This window comes from Podarcis bocagei (genome assembly GCF_964188305.1).
Source record: "Podarcis bocagei genome assembly, chromosome: 10".
Classification (NCBI taxonomy): Eukaryota; Metazoa; Chordata; class Lepidosauria; order Squamata; family Lacertidae; genus Podarcis; species Podarcis bocagei.
The window spans coordinates 75,894,025-75,915,739 of NC_138135.1; the positions used below are offsets into that span (position 1 = coordinate 75,894,025).

Below are 21,715 nucleotides of genomic sequence, written 5' to 3' on the forward strand. Positions count from 1 at the left end.
TACCTCAAAAGACATCTCCCGTGAGCACGTACCGTCTTATTAGCGAAGGGCAATGGATGGTACTGAACCAACAGAAGGTGCCTAGGGCGGCATGCTTGTTCTGCCCATGTTTCCATGCCTGCCGCATAGAGGGAGCTGGCACACGGCGCTTCCTGCCCACAGTGCCGCATCTCATTGTCTCCAAACAGTCTGCAAATGTTAATTAGGGCCAAACGCCCTTTGTGGCAGCAGGAGAAACAGGAGTGATTCATCCCTCACACAAAGTGGGGGGGGGGGAGAGATGAGCAAGAGGAACATTTTCCATCCTCCGCTTCTTTACTCTTCCTCTACCTTCATCCAGCCACCTGCACAACATTGTTTGAATGCACAAGGCGGCAACATGAATTAGGAGCTCCCCTCACTCCCCTGGCGTTTGTGATGCCCATTAGACAGCAGGCCGGCAAAGGGCATCAACACCTGAAAACCAGAGAACCCGCCAGGGCCCAATGTGGATGCCTGGCCTGGTCTCCCTTATTTTTTTCTGTACCAGCACTCATGGCAGTGCCAGCCAGCCGGAGTTAGCCACCCCTTTCATTTTCCACAGAACCCCTGATCCAGCATCACTTTGGGGAATTAAAATAATGGCTAGACCCAGGTCAGGCTTCTGAGTTCATATAGAAAGAGGTCACTTGGCCCAGTGGCTGGAACTGGCTGTGAGCTTGCATAATGTGCAAGTCCGGGTTGCCAGCTTTTGATTTCAAAACTCATGGGGCCTGGGCAGTGCTAGGGACAGAGCTGCGGGGATGTAAAGGGGCCGGACTTTTTAGACATTGGTGAGAGCAGACATTTTTTGCTCCTGTGACTTCTGCCGGCAGATCCTAATGCCAAGTGAAGGAGTTGTGCAGGAAGGTAAGTGGGCGGGAGAGCAATGCCCGCAGCTGCCAAGCTGTCACATTGTGTTGGCACCACCCACCTCGCCTCCCTCGGCTCAGCAAAGCCTGCAGTGGGGGAATTAGAGAGACAGCACACCCCGGCACCCGCCAGTCGCACATTCAACAATCTGGGGAGAAATGCAGGTGAGCAACATGGTCTGTCCTGCATTTCACGGTTCATATGCAATGCAATTTGTGTAAAGATGCATTGGCTGACTTTAACTTAGGAAAAACCCAAGGTTCACTCAAACAATTCTGGGAACCCAGCCAAAATTCTGTCTTTCACACAAGATGCTCTGGAAACTGCAAAAAAGACAAAAAAGAAGGAAAAAAAGTCCCCAGCTACATCACATTTTTGTTTCAAGTCAGGTGCCAGCCCTCCTTTTGAACCAAAGTCGAAGGCAAGCCCACCCTGCCTGCCAGACTCACCAGAAGCCAGAGTTTCTCTTCCTGCCAGGGACTGTAAAGACAGAGAGGCTGTCAGGGAGCTCACAGGTGGGCTTCATTTTGCTGAGGGAGTTACAAGGTGGGCCGCTTGTGTTAGAAAGGGGCTGGTCCCTGCCAGCCTAACTGAGGCAATGGCAAAACCACGCCTTAAGAAAGGCCAGCTGGACCCAGAAAATCTAAAAAATTGTGGAGCCCTTCTTCACTTCTTGGGCAAAGTTCTGGAGTGGGTGGTTCCTGGGCCGCTCCAGGTTCTCTTTCCAGTCGTGTAAATAAAATGGCAGAGTGCCTTAGCTACAACCCAATTAATCCAAAGTATTACAGTCTCTACATTTTAGAGCGTTATTGGCTGAGTTTGGCCTGTACATATCTTTACCATGCCAACATGTAGATTTGATGGCATGGGGAGTCCCTGAAACTAGCCATTGTAGGATAAAAGGCTGTGGAGTTTCTGGTTCTTGGCATGAAACACCTCCACCTGCATCAACAGGTGTCGATAAGGGCCCTCTGGAAAAACTATAGATCCAGCCAGTTATGAACAGTATGAATCCGCACACGGAGGTTAGACACACGGACACTGGGATCAAGACAGTCAGCGGCCTTTGGGCAAGCTGCCAACAGGTGCAACAAACCCATAGATAGAGGATACACTTCCTACATCCAGAATCTCCATGCATTCCAAGCTGGATCATGAGTTTGCCAGCAGCTTTGGGAAGGAAGGATATTCAGCAAGCATTTGAGACAGGCCATAGGTTTTGATGTGCTTGAGACAAGATGACCAAGAAGCACTTAAATCATTTGGCTAAACTAGACTTCTCAGCCTCTAGACACCATATAAACACTTCCTCTGTGAATCTGGGAAAGACTCAAGTTGGCAGAAGCATAATGTCCAGGTCAAGGGAAGTAATAGTCCCACTCTATTCCATGTGCAGACGAGGGCAACCAAGATGATCATGGGTTTGGAAACCAAACCTTATGAGGAAGAGGGAGTTGGGGACGTTTAGGGGACTGAGAGGAGATATGATAGCCATCTTCAAATATCTCAAGGGATGTCACATGGATGAGGGAACAAGCTTGCTTTCTCCTGCTCTGGAGGGGAGGACCATCCGAACCAACGGATTCAGGTTACAAGAAAGGAGATTCCAACTAAACATCAGGAAGAACTTTTGGACAGTAAGAGCTATTCAACAGTGGAACAGTCTCCCTCAGGAAGTGGTGGGCTCTCCTTCATTGGAGGCCAGAACCCAGAGTGGCTGGGGCAACCCAGTCATATGGGTGGGGTAATACTAATAATAATAATAATAAATAATAATAATAATAATATCTGTCATGGATGCTTTAGTTGAGATTACTGCCTTGAACTAGATGACCCTTGGAGTCCCTTCCAACTCTACGATTCTATGAGTCTATGCAAAGCATATTCCGGGGGCAGCTGTGAATCAGCAGTGTGCTAAATAAAATCAGTGGTCTGTCTCAGTATAAGGCAGATTCACATTTCGATAAGCCTCATAGAGGCAAAGACACTCAGGATGCCAATAAACTGCCTCAAAAATAAGCTGCGAGAGTTCTTTTCAGAAGACTGCCTCTGCAGTTTAGCCTTAGTGTAGATTTAGTGCACAAATCCCCCTTACAAAAAACTCAAAGAAGATGTTGTTGTCAATATACTGGTATTCAAAGATGACGGAACCCGACTTCTTCAGGTGCACCGTGTAGATCAAGGAGACGGTGCAGTCATCCCTGTTTGACTCAATGTAATTCCCACGAGGAGTCCATGACGATCTGAGCAAACATGAGCAGAAACAAGAATTGTTTTACAATATAGGCACCATAAATATTCATCTATCAGCCATATTTAACCCAAATGCTACTTAATGATCTGCTGCAGTAAAAATCCTGGGAAAATAAAGACAAGAATATAAAAGAGCTTCTCATCCATCACTTCTCTTTGTCTAGAAAATATTAAATTTTGCAGCTGATTTGTGTTAGCTATAATTCCTTTACAGCGATGACAGGGAAGCATTCACTGATACATTAGGAGGACAATAGAATGTTATTCAATTGCTTTTCAAGCTTTCTAGAAATAAAAGACATTTTGCAACTAACATTCTATCAGGAGACCATTTCTCCAAGATGCAGTGGATTCCTTTTGAAAATTTCCCCTTCCTTGTTGATCAGCTTGGCAGTCTTGGACCTACAAAAATAATATTAAATTGCTTCTCACAGCTACTTCTGAGGTCCAAGTGGTGGTGTCAACTCCTTGAAGGAAGACCACTACATACATTTCTGAGCACCGGGCCCTTTGTGCATTGTTACCATTTCAGTCAATGAGTTGAGACCCCGTAAATTGCATGAGAGCCACTGGTTCTGCTGCCTCATTCCAGCTCAGAGTGTCTGGACCTGGTCAGTGCTAGAAGACCATGCAAGCCACTCTGAACTTAGGAAGAGTGGGCAACGGCCGTGGAGTGGTAGAGTGCCTATTTCTCATGCAAAGGGTGCCAGGCTCAGTCCCCAGCATCTCCCAGCCCGAAACCATGTGGAGCTGCCGCCAATCAGTGTAGACAATACTGAACTGGGTGGACTAATGGCCTGACTCTGTACAAGGCGGCTTCCAACATTCCTATGAATATAAATATACTAGAGAAGGGAAAATTTAAAATCAGAGGCACCATTGCACCTCATTTATAATGGTTTCTCCAAGCCTCTGTGTGCACACAGCCCCCCCCCCCAGGTCCTTACTTGCCACAGCTGTCTGCTTTGCTCTCTGCTGAGCCCATGGCTGTGTCCATGTAAGTGGCTACATTTGTGAATCCTGCAGGCAGCTCGTCCCATTCATCAAATTTGATCCCACTTCCCAAGGAGTAGGTTCCTTCGGCACATTTACTGCACACCTGGTTCTTCATTTCTAAGTATTCCCCAGAAGCACATGAGAAAGCTGAGAAGGAAAACATGCACAGCTGATTAAGGGCACAAGCAATTGGTCCATTGCAAGCTCTCTTCTCAACAAGCATTCAGCAACCCTCAAACGTAGAAAATCACAAATTTGATTGGCACCTGTTTCTCAGATCTGGTATCCGTTACAGGCAAGTTGTGTTTACCACAGCACCGATCTGAAAACAAATCTCAATCGTAAGAATTTTATTTCTGTAAACCAATACCTTATTCAACATGGACAGCACACAATATTTGGGTCATCTACATAGTACCATTGACACACCTAGCAAATTATTTTCATTGATCTCACAATGAGGACAGCTTAAACATTGATGAAGAATCTACACCTTTTAATAATAAAAATAACAGAATTGAATGTTCACGGCAGTCCACACACCCCATACAGATTAATTTCTTTGTATAAAATGGTTGCTTCAAATTGTTCCCTTCAGCCCTTTGAATAGTGCAGACTATAAAATTTATTAACGCAACTTCTGACAACTTGCAGCAAAGATACTTAGTTTCACCATTCACCTAGAACAAATGTGCACTCACACCTTTTAACCAAAAGGTCTTTTAATTTTGCAGCTAAATACCAATTCGTTTTTCATGAATGACCAGAATCTGCTAGTCGCAAATTACACCATGTCAAAATGCCAGAGACGCCCAGGAGAAGGCAAGCTCTGCAGTCAACATGTTTGGTTGTCTTTCGAATCTAAAAGCATCCCGCATCCCCGGAGGCTGTCTTGTGCAACGTGTTGGCCAGCCATTCTTCCCGATGCCCATCTAATCTCTGAAGAACCTGCTAGCAAGGAACTACAAGAATGCAATTTACAGGCACATTCCAACCAAACCTGACTTTCAGGTTTGCCGCACATGCAGTAAAGGATGCCTGCCCCATTCTATGCAGCTAGTCATCCTTGATCTGCAGGTGATTGATCCCTGTGACCTATGCGGTTGTGCAGGTCATCCCCTCCATCAGATGAACACTATGTTCACATGAACATCCTAATGAACATGTCATAGAGGAGAGCCTAGACCAGCATTAAGTCCTCAGGGCTCGTCACTGCTACAGGAGCCTTCATTGCTGCTTCATTACAGTCTCTTTATCAAATGGCCAACTATTTCCACGTTTCACAGGAGAATGCTCTTTTCACGTCACAATGCATATGTCCATGAGCAGAAGTAGCTTGGAGGAAGCCAGCTGCTTGCCTGGTTCAATCTGAGGCTGAGCATGGCTAATGGCAAAATGAATCTCTTTTGACATCCGGGACAATCTGTGCAACTTGATTTGTGTTTCAGCTGGTAATTTGTCTATCACCAGAGACCTCTTTCCATGCTGACATGCCCACCGAGGTCCCTCTGCACACTGTAGCTCAGTTGGGGGAGAGGGCTGGCCAGGCCTGTTGAGCCCAATACAATTGTTATTAGCTTATTCGTTCAATGTATCTACCGTCCTTTATCAAAAGATCCCAGGGCAGTGTACAACATTAAGGGCACATTTTATGGAGCACAATAATAAAAACATAACAAACAGCATAATCATGAAATAATCATAGTAACAGTCCCCTGCCACCACAGTTTTAACATCAATTTCTGAAACTCTGTGTTGCCAAGTTACAACCAAGCTGCCTTTGGTGGCAGTTTCCCTGTCCTTATTAATGTTCTCCTTGAGAAAATCCCAAAACCTTCCAAAGAGCTCCAAAGTTCCCCAGAAGAACACATTTTGAAAATTCCTGCGTTAAAAGCTGTGGCTCTTCCGTTGCCCGTGTGTTTGTTTGTTTGTTTGTTTGTTTGTTTGTTTGTTTGTGTCAGGGAACTGACATCGGAGCCTGAGTCGGAGGGAAGGCTCTCAAATGATGCTGGAGAAGGGCCAAGCAGGGAGAGAGCAGTTCAGCAGAGGGGGAAGCAAATCAACGTTACACCAGGGATAAAGGGGGGCAGATGGGGGAATCGGCGAGAGGGCTCCAGGACTCTTCACTGGACACCAGCGGGGAGAGCACGGGTCCTCCGCTACCCACGCCCTCCCTGCGCAGAAGACTTCCACGCAGAGAGAGGAGGAGGAGACTGGGAGTCAAACAACTTTTATGTTGGAAGAGGTTTAAGAAACGCCCACTGACGGATTCTGCTAGCGACTGAGGCAGCCACGAATTGAAGGACTGTCCAGACAGAAAGGTTTAACAAGGCAACATAGCCAGGAGAGGCGGCAACTTATGCACGAGCAACCCCATACCCATTACAGTTTGTTTGTTTGTTTGTTTGTTTGTTTGTTTGTTTTCTTGCTTCTTTGCTTGCTTGCTTGCTTGCTTGCTTGCTTGCTTGCTTGCTATCAATCAACCATTTTGCACTTGAGGAACCCAAATTCTGCAACCTGTAGAAATGTCCTGGGCAAGTGTCAATATTTATGCTGCTTCCACTCATGGGGTAGCGAACACCCCTGACCTTGAATCATTTGGGATCAATTCACAAGACATTCCTCATTCAAGCCTATTGCCCCAATTATAAGGGTTAGAAACTTTTAAAATAAATAAATATTCTCAGGATACTTATTTTCCTCATACCAAATTCCATGGGGTTTTTTTTGGGGGGGGGCGTGTTGTGGAGTTTTTTTGCATAGCATCATAGAATTTATCTGGTTAAAGTCAATATAGTACCACTGAATGAAGACACCAAGGAATATCATGAAGCAATAAAGAATAAAGAATTAAACTGGAAAAATTAAACTCAAAATGTTCATATGAATACTATAACCTATAATTTCCTTTTCCTGATTCAGCATGCCAGATCTGAATCATTTATATGGAGCTTCTTAATAGACCCTGAATTCATGCTTATTTCACCCCATATATTAAAACTGCCTACACTCTGAGCCTCAATTCAATCTTAATTTTAAAAGGGTGCTGCTAAAATAGTCCAGGCTCCAAAACAGCTCACGTTGAAATGAAGACGGAGGTTGTGGACTTGGACTGAGACTCCTAATCTCAGGGTTGTAGTCTTGAGCTCCACGTTGGGCAAAATATTCCTGCCTTGCAGGGGGCTGGACTAGGTGACTCTGGTGGTCCCGACCAACTCTACAACAAAGTCTACATCCTCAAAAAAGGTTCCTAAGTAAACTTACCATGGGATTAAAAGTCCTACTGTGCATCTCATGGTAACTGTATAAGGTTAGATGACTGCTCAGGTGATGCTTTCCATCAGCTTTGGCTGGTGTGCTCCTGTCTTAGGAGGGACAGCCTAACTTCTGTTGTCTATGCTCTGGTAACCTCTAGGTTAGACTACTGCAACTCATTATACCTGGGGCTGCCTCTGAAGACGGTTTGGAAACTTTAGCTGGTGCAGAACTTGGCAGCCAGGTTGTTCATCATGGCAAGATGGTTTGAGCATAATACACCAATCTTGGCCCAACTCCACTGGCTGCCAATCGGTTTCCAGGCCCAAATTAAAGTGCTGGTTTTGACCTATAAAGTTGTAAATGGCTCAGGACCGCAATACCTCCAGGACCACCACTCTCCATATAAAATGTCCCAGACTCTGAGGTCCTTCTCTGTGTGCCTCCTCTATATGAGGCCCAGAGGGTGGCAAGACGAGGCCTTTTCTGTGGTGGCTCCCTGTCTGTGGGATCCTCTTCCCAGGGAGGCTTGCCAGGTGCCTTCATTGCATATTTTTAAGTGCCAGGCAAAAATGTTTCTCTATAACCAGGCCTTTGGCTTCTTAAGCAATGTGTATTTTAAATGTGTATTGCTTTTTTATGTACCGTATTTTGTGTTCTTTTTTTTAGTATTTTTATGTTGTGAACTTAAGGGATTTATGAACAGTGAAACTGGCACAGACTGGAGAGAGACTGAACTACCGTGTGATCCTGGTGCCAGGAAGTCAAAGGAGCAGCAAGAACCCAACACTGACATCTCCTGCTCTCTGGCTCTCCAATATTTCAATACCTTTTCTCATCCCTGCGTTGCAATACACCTGTGGCAAGAGAAAGCCCAGTCCTTTCTTTGGCGGGTCCACCCCCTCCTTCAAAGGAGACCTTAGCTCCTCCCCCAGGAAGCCAGGGCTCTTGCTCCTATTCCGCCCACCGGCTCCCCATCGCTTGTACATCCTGGGCTATTGTGCTCATTATCCTCTCAAGATAAAACAGCCATTAGGCTCCTCAGCGTGTCCCAGAAATGTACTTTAAAAAACCCACCAAGGTCAGACGCAAACAAGAGCAGAAAACCTTTTGTTGTTAAGCTGGTTGCTGGCGCATTCAAGACCTGACAGAAAGGGGGGTGCGTTTGCTTAGTCACAGAGCCAGCAGAGCTTGGGAGCTGCAGCAGCCGGACTGTTAACCATTCAGAGCAAGATCAGCTCTGGCTTTGGCTCTAGTCCTACGCATGAATGTGAGCACTGCCAGGTCTTCTGAAATAAATATTCACCCCATGAGGTGGTTTTGAAGAGAGGAGCATCTGGAGGAGGTGGACGTTTCCCACTCAAAATGCACCTTCCCCCCATGGGGGGGGGGAGTCCAGATACATCTGTCTGAGGAGCAGCAGTTGATGGCAGCGGGGGGGGGGGATGGGGGTGGCATTCACCTGACCTTGAGGGGAGGGGGGGGACCGATGTGGTGCAAACACTGTCATCAACACCAGATGGGCTCTGTCAGTGCATCCGCCCCATGCCCAGCTCCCGGCCACCTCACGCCAACCTCTCTCACTCTTTCAATCGTAGCCATGCTCATTTATTTTAACATGTGCAACCCACCTTTTAACCAATGCTTCAAGGCTGGCAAAATAAAACAGCATCGTTCTGGCAAATATTAGCTTTATACTTGCATTAACAAACTAATTTTAAAAATTAAGTTTTTAATCTTGTGCGAGAAAACACCTGCGGACTAGGGTTCATTTAATTATAAACATGTGAGAGGAGGCTGTCACTGTCAGAGAATAAAATTTTAGAGAAAGGGGCTGGTTTTAAGAATAGCAAAAACCTAAGAATAACCCACAGAGTAAGTATATTCAAAGAGTAAGAAGCAGCAAACCCCTCTAGATATCAACTTGATTTTTCAAATGTATCTACAGAATATCCCTACATGTGTTTCCTTAGAAGGCAGGCCCACTAAGCTCAGTGAGGTTTGCTCCCAAATAAATGGGCATTTGATCACATCCTAAGTCGTGCTTGATTATGTAAGCAACAAAAAACAAACCTAGAAATGGCAAGCTTTACATGAGATTTGTAACAAGAAAGCATCAATACATACTGCATTCCTTCCCTTTGACAGGATCAGGTAAACCAGAACATTCCACGTTTGGGACCGCAACTCTCCATCTGGACCCACTGCTATCACACTCCGTGTATTCAAAGTGGTACTCTGTCTGCAAGCAATAATAATAACAATGATAATGCTTCAGTTATGATATATTTACATTTCTATTTCATCCCAATGCATCAGTAGAACATCAAAGGGGAGGAAACACATTAATATACGAAATATTGAACTGCCAGTGTCTGGGCGGACACGGATGTGACAAAATGCACAAGGGTCACAAAGTATCAGGACTTAAATGAAAATGCATAGAAAACGAGACTTGGGCCCAAATTTCCTCTAACTGGCAACAAATGCGTCAACTCTGAGAGTGTGGGCTTCGCCTTCTGGAAATGAGGCTGCCAACATCCAGCCAGAGGAAGGGGCAGGGCTTGTGAGACAAAATGCTCATGGGCAGGAATGCCATTCAAAGGACTGAGCACAAATACGCAAAGTGGCTCATAAATGTGAGCTGTGATTCCTGCAGGGCAGGGCTGTGACTACATGACTCTTCCAACTCTGCAATTCTATGAGTCTATGATTCTGCAGAGCTCTCTTTCAAGAGAAGTGGCCATAAAGATGCTGATGAGCCAAATCCATATCTATCAGGCACACCATTTCTTAGGAGAGAAATGGGGGACATTTGCCCCGAATGTCACATGTGAAAGGAAAACATCAGCACTGATCACCATTGATCAATAGGCATTGCCATATTGTTGTTGACTGGCCTATTATTATTATTTCATTTATAAATCACTTCCAAAGCTATCTACAATAGAATAAACACACACGGTGTGAGAGGTGAGAGAGGGGCTCACAGCATTCACACCCCAAGAGGGTCTTGCTTCTCCCAGAGCCACAGCCTGAGATTCCAGCAAAAACCAGGCATGGCCCTGACTCCCTGGCTTCCCAGCCTGCAGCCTTGCCTCCAGCTTCCAGCTCACTCAACTCAACTCTTTGTCTTTCTCACTACCAGAAAGTGAAGGGAGGCAGCCCCACCAATTTGTTCTCTGGCACCAAGCCACTTCCTTTGTTACCCTAGTGACCCGTTACCTCAGCAGGAAGCTAGCCTGACTGCTCCAGGAATCTGAATCCTTCCTGGATCCAGGAACTAGAAGGGTCTCACCATACAGCCTACTCCACTGGGGTGTGGAATGGACTTCTGGATTAGGGGTGGGGATGAATTTGATTCAGTTAGATCCTGCTTTAAATGCTAGCAAATTTCCACCTTCCAAAACAGTATGGCAACCCTATAGACATTTCCACTTATCCAAACTTTTGCAATGCAGTTCTCCAACCAAATGATCTTTACAAAAGTGCAAATATTAGGAGAAAGTGGGCATAACAAATGAAAATAACATGCAAAAATACATTATATGTTGAGAAATTCCCTGTAAAAATGTGTCCATTAGTCAAAACTGCCCACAAAAATGTGTTTATTAGGAGAAATTTGCACTAAAATGCTAAATAATTCTCACTAGGATTTTAATTTTTTTAATAAATTAAAAATAAAATTGCTACATATATTTGGAGAACTGAATTCAAAATTAGAGAAATGAAAAACCGAAAGAACTGAAATTGACGTATTCTTCCAGCCCTGCTCCTGACAGGACGGTCTCTGCAAGATGCCTCTCCTGCAGAACAGTGATTGGCTGAGGATGTAAGGAAAGAGGCAACTTGTAGGGATCCTGGTTGCAAGCTATACAGGGCTTTGTACACCAATGCCAGCCCTTGAGGCTCACCCAGCGCCTGGTGGGCAGCCAGTGCAATTCTTTCTGCAGCAGCACAATGTGCCTGACTTCGTACAAGCCTCACGGGGAATTTAAATAAAAAACCAAAAACCTCCACTATAGTGATAATGTCCTTTTGCATTAAATTCACTAAATAAACACCCCTTAGAAACACAAAGTGCAGTTGGTAGCTAACACATCACATGTTAGATGTAACAAAAAGGGAATCTGAAAGCTCACAAACAAAAATAGTGAGTTGTCCTCTCCGTCTTGTTTCTAGCTTTGCTGGGAAGAGCCCCTTCTTAGACACCCCCAGAGGGATGTGATCATCTCAGTTGATGAAACAATATGAAATGCCATGTAAAATGAATCCAATATGCTATTGAACAGACTTTCCATTGCAGAGAGTGAGAAATATCGACACATTGTTTCTTATGATAAACATGGATGCTTCCAGAAGGGTTTACAATGCCTATTTAGTGGGGGGGGGGGGTTCTTCTCCAACCGAGGAAGAAAATGACATTGATTCATGATGTGAGAGTTGGAGTTGGGGAATAGAAGGGAAGATGTCTATAGATAACAGTAAAGGGACCAGCAGGGAAAGCTGTGCTTGCCTCCTTTCCCCCTTCAGTAGCAAGGCAGAAGGCAAATCTAGGTTGCAACCTGCCGGCCTTTCCTCTCAGCTTTTGCATTTTTTTTTATTTTATTTTTAATAAATTTTTATTGGTTTTACAACATTTTTAAGAAAAACAAACAAACACAAAAAATGACAAACATACACGAATAGTTTCAAAGATATTTTCATAAACCTCTTTTCTTGGACTTCCCCATACCCCCCCTCTCTGCATCCCAATGTCCATATTTGAACTAGCAACTCCCAATTGTTACTTTCTAATCTCTGTCATCTTAGTCCTCTTTTATTGTCTAACCTTGTATCCCTGTACCCTATTGCTTCTGGCAACCACAACATTTTAACATTCATTCAGTTTATAGTAGTCCTTAAGATAGCTTTTAAATTTTTTCCATTCTTCTTCCACCGTCTCTTTTCGTTGGTCACGGATTCTGCCTGTCATCTCAGCCGATGTCATATAGTCCATCACTTTCATCTGCCATTCTTCCAGAGTAGGTAAATCTTGTGTCTTCCAATACTTTGCGATGAGTATTCTTGCTGCTGTTGTGGCATACATAAAGAAATTTCTATCTTTCTTTGTCACCAATTGGCCGACAATGCCCAAGAGAAAGGCCTCTGGTTTTTTAGGAAATGTACATTTAAGTACCTTTTTCATTTCATTATAGATCATTTCCCAGAAGGCCTTTATCTTCGGGCATGTCCACCAAAGGTGGTAGAAAGTACCTTCAGTCTCTTTACACTTCCAACATTTATTATCGGGCAAATGGTAGATTTTTGCCAGTTTGACTGGGGTCATGTACCACCTGTAAACCATTTTCATAATGTTTTCCTTTAAGGCATTACATGCCGTAAATTTGATACCGGTGTTCCATAACCATTCCCAGTCATCTGACATAATGTTGTGTCCAACATCCTGCGCCCACTTAATCATAGCCGATTTAACTGTTTCATCCTGTGTGTTCCATTTCAACAGCAAGTTATACATTCTAGATAAATTCTTAGTATTGGGTTCTAACAATTCGGTCTCTAGTTTTGATTTCTCCACCTGGAAACCGATTTTCCTATCCTGTTTAAAAAATTCCATTATTTGGCGATATTGAAACCAATTTTCTACTTTGTGCTTCAATTTCTCCTGACTTTGTAGTTTAAACTTGTCTCCATCCTGTTCTAAGATTTCCCAATACTTCGGCCATCCGACCTCCATATTGAGTTTCTTCACTGCTTTAGCCTCCACTGGTGACACCCATCTAGGGGTTTTATTTTCCAATAGGTCTTTATATCTTATCCAAACATTAAATAATGCTTTTCTAACAATGTGATTTTTAAAAGTACTGTTAACTTTGTCATACCAAAGATATGCATGCCAACCAAAAGCATTATTGAAACCTTCCAGATCCAAGATGTCCGTGTTCTCGAGGAGCATCCATTCTTTCAGCCAGCAAAAAGCTGCTGCCTCATAGTACAATTTTAGGTCCGGCAGGGCAAAACCCCCTCTTTCTTTAGCGTCAGTCAGTATTTTGAATTTAATTCGGGGCTTTTTGCCCTGCCAGACAAATTTCGAAATGTCTTTGTGCCACCTCTTAAAACATTCCATCTTGTCAAGAATCTGCAAGGTCTGAAACAAAAATAACATTCTAGGCAATACATTCATTTTAATTACTGCAATTCGGCCTAGCATTGACAGTTTCAGATTTGACCATATTTCTAAATCTTTTTTAATTTCTGACCAACATTTTTCATAATTGTCCTTATACAAATTGACATTCTTAGGTGTTAAATAAACCCCTAGGTATTTCACCTTCTTGACCACTGTCAAACCTGTTTCCTCCTGGAATTTCTCCTTTTCCATATCTGTTAGGTTTTTCCCTAAAACTTTAGTTTTTTGCTTATTCAACTTAAATCCAGCTACCTGGCCAAATTGTTGTATTATTTCTAAGACCCTTTTCGTACTAGTGTTTGGCTCTTGCAAAGTCAATACTAGGTCATCTGCATACGCTCTTAACTTATAATGTTTAGCTCCGACCTGCACACCTTTGACCTGCTGGTCATTTCTTATCATATTCAGCAACACCTCCAGAACCGAGATGAAAAGTAATGGGGAAATTGGGCACCCCTGTCGTGTTCCTTTTTCTATCTTAAGTTCCTCAGTCACAACATTATTTACAATCAGTTTAGCTTTTTGTTCAGAGTATATTGCAGCCATACCATTCTCAAAACCCTGGCCTACCCCCATCCCATGAAGATTCTTCCTCATAAAACTCCAAGAGATGTTATCAAAGGCTTTCTCCGCATCCACAAAGATCAATACTGCTTTAGTGTTTATATTCACCTCCAGCTTTTCCAAGATGTCTATTACATTCCTTACATTGTCTGCTAGGTGTCTTTTAGGGAGAAAGCCTGCTTGGTCTTTATGAATCTTCTCCATCAAAACTCTTTTAAATCTTTTTGCCAAAATGTCTGCAAAAATTTTGTAATCCACATTAAGGAGTGATATTGGGCGGTAGTTCTTGAGTTGGGTCTTTTCAGTCTCTGACTTTGGTATGAGTGAAATATATGCCTCTTTCCACGATTCAGGTGCCCTTTTTCCCTCAAGAATCTCATTACAAACTTCTCTTAATGGTTGAATCAGCCATTCCTTCAGCGATTTGTAGTATCTAGAAGTCAGTCCATCTGGTCCCGGAGATTTGCCCAATTGCATATTCTGAATGGCAGCCTCTATCTCTTGTTCTGAGATTCTCTGGTTCAAGTCCATCTTACTTTGCTGAGAGATATTTTGTAATCCATATCTTCCAAGGAATTTGTCTATATCTTCTTCATTTTGCGGGCCTTGGGTGTAGAGTTTTTTGAAATAACTTAAAAAGCAATTTCTAATTTCATTGGGTTTAGATATGTTCTTTCCATCCACCTCTAGGCTTGTAACTGTATTTAGTTTCTGCCTTTTCTTCAATTGCCATGCCAAAAGTTTGCCACATTTATTTGCTGATTCAAAAGTCTTTTGCTTCATTTGCTTTATCTTCCATTCAATCTCTTGGTTCATCAATTCCATATATTGAGTTTGATATAACTTGATCTCTCTTAAAATGTCCTGAGACTTTGGTTTTGTTCTTAATTTCCTCTCTCCTTCCTTTATCATTTCCAAGATCTTCTCTTTTTTCTCATTTTGTTTTTTCCTCTTTATTGAATTTTGTTGAATCAAAAATCCTCTCATAACCGCTTTACTTGCGTCCCAGATCACTCTTTTCTCCACGTCGGTCCTCAAATTTATTTCAAAATAGTCTTTTAGGGTCTTTTGGGCCTTCGTGAGAATCTCCTTATCTCGAAAGAGGGTGTCATTCATTCTCCATCTAAATTGACCAGTTATTGTGGGTTTCATCTCCATCTTCACGGCGTTATGGTCGGAGCAAGTTTTTGGGCAGATTTCCACTTTCTTAATCTTTGGAGCCAGTCCACTAGTAACCCAGATTTGGTCAATTCTGGTCCAGGTCATCATTGCTTGGGAGAAAAAGGTTCCCTCTCTCTCCAGAGGGTTCCTTGTTCTCCAAATGTCTATCAAGTCCATGTTTTCTGTCATTTCGAAAAAAGTCTTAGGGAGTCTCCCTTCTTTAGTGACTGTTAGTCTTTGTGCCTTGTCCATATTAGTGGAGACCACGCCATTCATGTCTCCCATGATTATCATATTGTAATCCAGATAGTCCGTCAAAGTTTCATGAAGTCTCTTAAAGAAGTCAGATTTGCCTTCATTTGGTGCATAAATTCCAACAACTAGAAATTTTTCTCCTTGTACTTGTATCTCCACAGCCAGATATCTTCCTTGTTCATCTTTGAATATCATTTTTGGAGTCCATTTCTCCTTCACATATATTACCACTCCTCTCTTCTTAACTTTGTCTGATGAAATAAATTCTTGTCCTAGCCTTTTATTTGTGAGTAATCTCCTGTGGGCTCTGGTTATGTGAGTTTCTTGTAAACATATCAAGTCCAGTTGTTCTCTGTTCAAAATATGAAATACTTGTCTTCTCTTCAAAGGCCCATTCAGTCCATTACAATTCCAACTAAGGAATTGCAAAGCCATCTTGTTATTTTCTTAAGACTCCTCCAACAGCTCCAAGTTGTTGCTCTTCTTCTGATGGTGGTGGTTTTTGTCCAAACGAGAGATTCAGGATATCCAGTGCTCTCCTCTGTTCTGCAAGTACGTCCACAGTCCCCTTCTGTAGGTCCTCCTGGTATCTTGCCAGAAATTTGTCTTTATCTTGAATTGTCTTTATTTTCACTTTCTTTGCCTTGTAGTCGAATGACAGTCCTTGTGGGAACTCCCACCTGAAGCGGATAGAATTTTTCTTTAACAAAAGAACCAAGTCCTTGTAGAAGTTTCTTAAATCCAAAATGTATTTTGGTATGTCTTTAAAGATCTGTACAGCTGAATTTCCAATTTGCAAGGCCTTTTCAAAGTGTAGTCCTAAAATTTTATCTCTTTCCTCCTTAGATCTGAGTGTGATCAGACAATCTCTCGGTGTCTTTCTATCTTGCTTTTTACCCAGTCTAAAGGCAGTTGTGATTTTGAATTCGTCTTCCTCAAGGTCCCAGCAATCCGCAAACTCCCGTGTCAAATATTCCACAAGGTTGTCTTTTTCATTCTCCGGAATCAGTCTTAATTTTAAGTTCCTCTCTTTCCTCTGTAACTCCCACAAGGCCAAAGTTGCATCATGCTCATAGACCTTCTTGGCAAGTGGCTCTAATTTCTCCTGCGTCTCTCCAGCAGTGGCTTTGGCCTCTTCGGCAATTTGACGCGTGGTGGCGTTTTCCTCGACCAGTTTGTTTATAGATTCTGTATTCTGGTTTAATCTTGTAGATATTTCTGTTAATTTTTGTGTGTTCTCTGAAGTCTGTTTTGTCAGAGACTCCAGAGTCTGGTTTATCTTAAGCAAGGCTTCTGTCACAGCTTCCATAGAAGCGGCTGCTCCTTTGTCTTGTCCTGTTGTTCCAACTAATCCGGCTGTTGCGCCTGAGATTGAGCCTCTTTTCTTTGCTTGTTGCAGCTGCAACTGTTGTTGTTGTTGTTGTTGCTTGATCTTGGCTCTTGTAACTATCTCTTCTTGTGGTCCACTCATGTCAAGGTCAATTCCCACGGGATTTATTCTCCCTTGGAAAATTCCACTGTCTTAGGCCGTGCCGGACTTTACTTTATCCTCTAGAGGGAGCAAATCAAAATGGCCATAGAAGGAAGTTTCCAAATACAAGAACAAAGGAGACAGTCCAAGATGTAAAAAGAAAGGAGATTAACACAGTCAAAGTCAATGTTGCTAAAGTCTTATAACTTCCAATTGCCACAGTTGCCCAGTATACTGTTTATACTGTTTCTTCTTATAATATACAAAAGTCAGGCACTGTGGAAACTTTGTATCGAAGTGTCACTTCACAGGGAAAAGTCAGATCAGTGTACTAAAAAGGCAGACCGTTTCAAGCTTTCAAATAGATGAGATAGCAGAGGTTTTTTCCTCCAAATAAATCATGCAGTTGTTAGTCAAATTCACCTCCCCTCTGCCCTGCTTGCTAGAGGGGAGATCAAGGGTCTAAATGTCCGGTTTATATGATCAAAGAGCAGGTCTAAACGGATGCAAGTTTAGAGTTCCGTTGCTTTCACTTTCATGCAGTCGGGGGGAGGCAGACTTCCTTTGTTTAAATCTCCCCGTTTTTAGCCCAATTTCTGAAATTTAAAGGGTCCCGATTGTTTTCCAGCTCTTACTCACGGGAATTCAGTCCAAATTTTCTTTTCAGGAAGGAATCGGCGCTCTCCGCTTATGGCGACGCGGCTTCACTTCGCAGGCTGGGTAGCGACTCTCAGCACCGCGCTCTCTCCCGATGTCGATCCGTAGCCTTTAAAAAGGCTCTTTCACGGTACCGGGGGGCGCGAAGGTGCCCACCGAGTCTCCTTGTTCTCAGGCTTCAGCGCCTGGGATTTTAGGGGTCCCCCGCTCGCCGTAGCGGGTAAGACCCGAACTTGCGAAGCAGTCCTTCTCCGGAGCTCGGAGGTAGGACCGCCATTAAGCGCTGGCACCGACCGGAACCTCAGCTTTTGCATTTTTGCAAAGACTACGGTGAGTCTGAGGTGTAATGCTAGGAGCTGAAGGGGTCTTTTTCTAATGAAAACCAAACTAAGAGTTAACCTGCATAATTTTCTTAATGGAAGGCTGACATTTTTCCAAGTATTCCAGGAAGCATACCAAAATCAATTTGTAAGATTCAGCTGAAAAGGTTAACAGTAACACGGAGAGCAAGGCCAAAAATAGATAGATGTTCATTTCCAGATAGCTTCCACGATGCACTGCCTTGTACTGTTCTGACAGTGAAAAGGTATCTGTGTCGTCCAACAATGTTGTAAGAATTTCTCAAGCACACAACGTAACAGGATCTTCCTTCATCTGGAAAGCACAGGCCTAAGGAAGGCCAGATACAACTGCAGCAACTGTACTAATCTTAACATTATAAAGGTATCCCTGCCCGTACGGGCCAGTCTTGCCAGACTCTAGGGTTGTGCGCCCATCTCACTCAAGAGGCCGGGGGCCAGCGCTGTCCGAAGACACTTCCGGGTCACGTGGCCAGCGTGACATCGCTGCTCTGGCGAACCAGAGCCGCACACGGAAACGCCGTTTACCTTCCCGCTTGTAAGCGGTCCCTATTTATCTACTTGCACCCGGGGGTGCTTTCGAACTGCTAGGTTGACAGGCGCTGGGACCGAACGACGGGAGCGCACCCCGCCGCAGGGATTCGAACCGCCGACCTTTCGATCGGCAAGCCCTAGGCGCTGAGGCTTTTACCCACAGCGCCACCTGCGTCCCCCCGAATCTTAACATTATAAGACCACCTAAAGATGAAGGGGGGCATCACCCCTTTTGCTGCTCTGGTGCCCTGCGTGACTGCACCGAGCACACTCCTTCTGCGCCATAAATGGTGATAATCTGCTCCATCCCCCTCTGACAACCACTTGGCTCAGCAGGACAGTTTTATAAATGTTCCCCTTCCAATCGTTGCAATTTGTGGTTCTTCAACAATGGCAAAGACACTTCGTACTTTCTTCCATTATTCATTTTGATGACCGGAGGAAACCAAAGCATGGTCTCTACACACACACACACCCTTTGCTTTTATGCTATTGTACTGACTTTTTTGTGGGGGGGGGGGACCCTGGCTACACATTATGCAACACTGACCAGCGGGGACAAAATGCAAGCATAGCTGTGGTACTGATGCATATTCCACTGAAAGGAATATGAGGATGGAAGATTTTGCCCCACTGGTCATGCATAATGGACAAGGCTAACATTGGATCAGGATGACCTTCTTACTGCTCAGTGCTGGAAGGCCAAGGGCCACAGGCACAAATTGCCTCTTGCATCCCCCCCCCAATATCAGAGTGACAGCAATGGGAGCCACACCATCTCAGCCACATCATCACACAGTAAAGTCTGACTTGCTCCAAAGCACCATGACATCATCATGCTCACTTCACAACCCACAATGCACCGTGCAGTAAGGGCACCCCTTTGGGGTGGGGTGGGGTGGGGAGTGCTAAAGCTGCACAGGAGGAGGGGAAACAATACCGGTGAAGTGACATGGAGAAATACTGGAAGAGTGGAAAGCTGAGAATTTTGCACCACCCACAGCAGACAAACGTTTTTGCATCAAAAATCAAGCCTTCTGGAAATTCAGCACAGCACAATCTGCTCTGGCAGTTGAAGATCAGCAGAGATTAGCTAAGCGAGATAAACAGATACTGAGCTCCACCTGCTAGCTGTGCTTTCTCCTTCCCTAGCCGTATTGGTGTCAGGGCAAATTCCTCCACTTTTCCTTGCCTGTGAAGAGGCGCCTTTCAGGAGCTCTCAACAATTAGAGCTTGTGTATGTGTTGTGTGGCAAGTGGAACATGCAGGCAGGCTCAGATAACTGATACCATCACTGATACACCAGGAATTGCACAAGAATGTACCGGTAATTCCACGCACCACTGTCAGGGAATAAGCCTCCTCCAGCTTCCTGGACTCTGCTCAGTGACGATGCAAGCATCATCTTGGTTCTGATTCCTGGTATCAACATTCCTTTTGAGCTCCTAATAGTGTGTTTTTAAACAACTTCCGAGCATTCTGGAGAGGTCTGACCCTGTTGCCTTTGCCTTTCAGCAACTTCCTTTTTACACAGGGCTGGTCCATCCATGAGGCATGGGGAAGGGACTGCCTCAGGCAGCAGGATACACTGGGGCAGCAGATGTTGATGTCAATCTTCCTTTTCCGCTTGTTCCTAATGTAGATCTTCTTCACCCCATTTTCCCTGGGGGGGGGCCACAATTTTGGGGTCTGCCTCAGGTGCCAAAATGTATTGGGCTGGCCCTGTTTTCCCAATCCTTTTGGGGGTCTTCTCTCTTTTGAAGCAAAATAGGTCAAATGTGTCAGATTTTCTTGGCAAGTGGCCATTTACACCATTTTACATCCTTACAGGACGCGGGTGGCGCTGTGGGTTAAACCACAGAGCCTAGGGCTTGCTGATCAGAAGGTCGGTGGTTCGAATCCCCGCGACTGGGTGAGCTCCCATTTCTCGGTCCCAGCGCCTGCCAACCTAGCAGTTCGAAAGCACATCAAAGTGCAAGTAGATAAATAGGTCCCACTCCGGCGGGAAGGTAAACGGTGTTTCTGTGCGCTGCTCTGGTTCGCCAGAAGTGGCTTAGTCATGCTGGCCACATGATCCAGAAGCTGTACACCTGCTCCCTCGGCCAGTAAAGCAAGATGAGCGCCGCAACCCGAGTCGTCCGTGACTGGACCTAATGGTCAGGGGTCCCTTTACCTTTTTACCTTTACCTTAAGGCTGGGTTGCTTCTTGGCCCTGCTAGAGGAGAGCTAGGGAAGCCTCTTTCCATCCAAAGTCCACATTCACTCAGGGGCAGCCTTCAAGGAACTAGAGGCAAAAACTAGAAATGTCTGCACATGCAATACTTTAGTATAGAACTCAGCTCACAATGCCACACAAAGGTTTCTCTACACTCATTTCTCCACCTTCCAACCTGGCAAGCCAGAGATGTCAAGGACACATGGAAAGAGGGCTGCCAAGAGGCGTGGCCTGAGCAAATGGGGGTGTGGATATGGGCTCTCCATGGACTGGAGAGAGAAGATGGAGGGCCACATTTGGCCCCTGAGCCTCAAGTCCCCCCCCCACTTTGCACTATAGAGTGTGATGGACTCTCAGGAAATAGCTTTTCTACAAGATAGATAAGTATGATTGTTCAAGTGCAAACACTAAGAACAACATAATGGCTCTCATCTTGCCTATCTTGTAATCACTGTAGAACAAATGGTTGAAAGCAGGTAATTTTCCTCCTTCCCTCTGAAGAGAGGACACTTCACTTCTCATCTTGCAGATAAGACATTTTCCCCTTAACCTGATTAACTGCTTAACAGCATACAATGCTATTAAAAGATCTCCACAGCTAAAAGGGGCTTCCATAATCTTTAGAGACACGCGTGTGATCTATATTTACATGTGAACAGGAATTAAACGTACAAAAAAAACACTACACTAAAGCTTCTTTAAGAAAAGAACAAAAGGAGGATTATGAGATGGGGGGAGGGATATAACCCGGTCAAATGCTCTAGTGATCTTTTCTAACTAATTAGGCTGGAGGCAGAGAGGAAACACTCTCTCCTCCTTTATTCTGACAGAGATGTTGAGACCATCGCTGGAGTTTTTTTAAAATGCAAATAACGCAATAAGTTGGTCAGTTTATTACTATATGTGATGACAGC

General features: G+C 44.3%; 1 protein-coding gene across 1 annotated transcript in view; it reads right to left on the minus strand.

Moving 5' to 3' along the window:
• The window catches only part of ELAPOR2 (endosome-lysosome associated apoptosis and autophagy regulator family member 2), a 105,803-nt gene that overhangs the window by 45,129 nt on the left and 38,959 nt on the right, over window positions 1–21,715 (minus strand). The window contains exons 2-4 of the mRNA XM_081210678.1: window positions 9,523–9,637; window positions 4,092–4,287; window positions 2,987–3,134 (exon numbers count right to left, since the gene is read on the minus strand). Coding sequence (XP_081066804.1) covers window positions 2,987–3,134; window positions 4,092–4,255 — 312 coding nt within the window. The 5' untranslated portion in view covers window positions 4,256–4,287; window positions 9,523–9,637. The remainder of the gene's footprint in view (window positions 1–2,986; window positions 3,135–4,091; window positions 4,288–9,522; window positions 9,638–21,715) is intronic.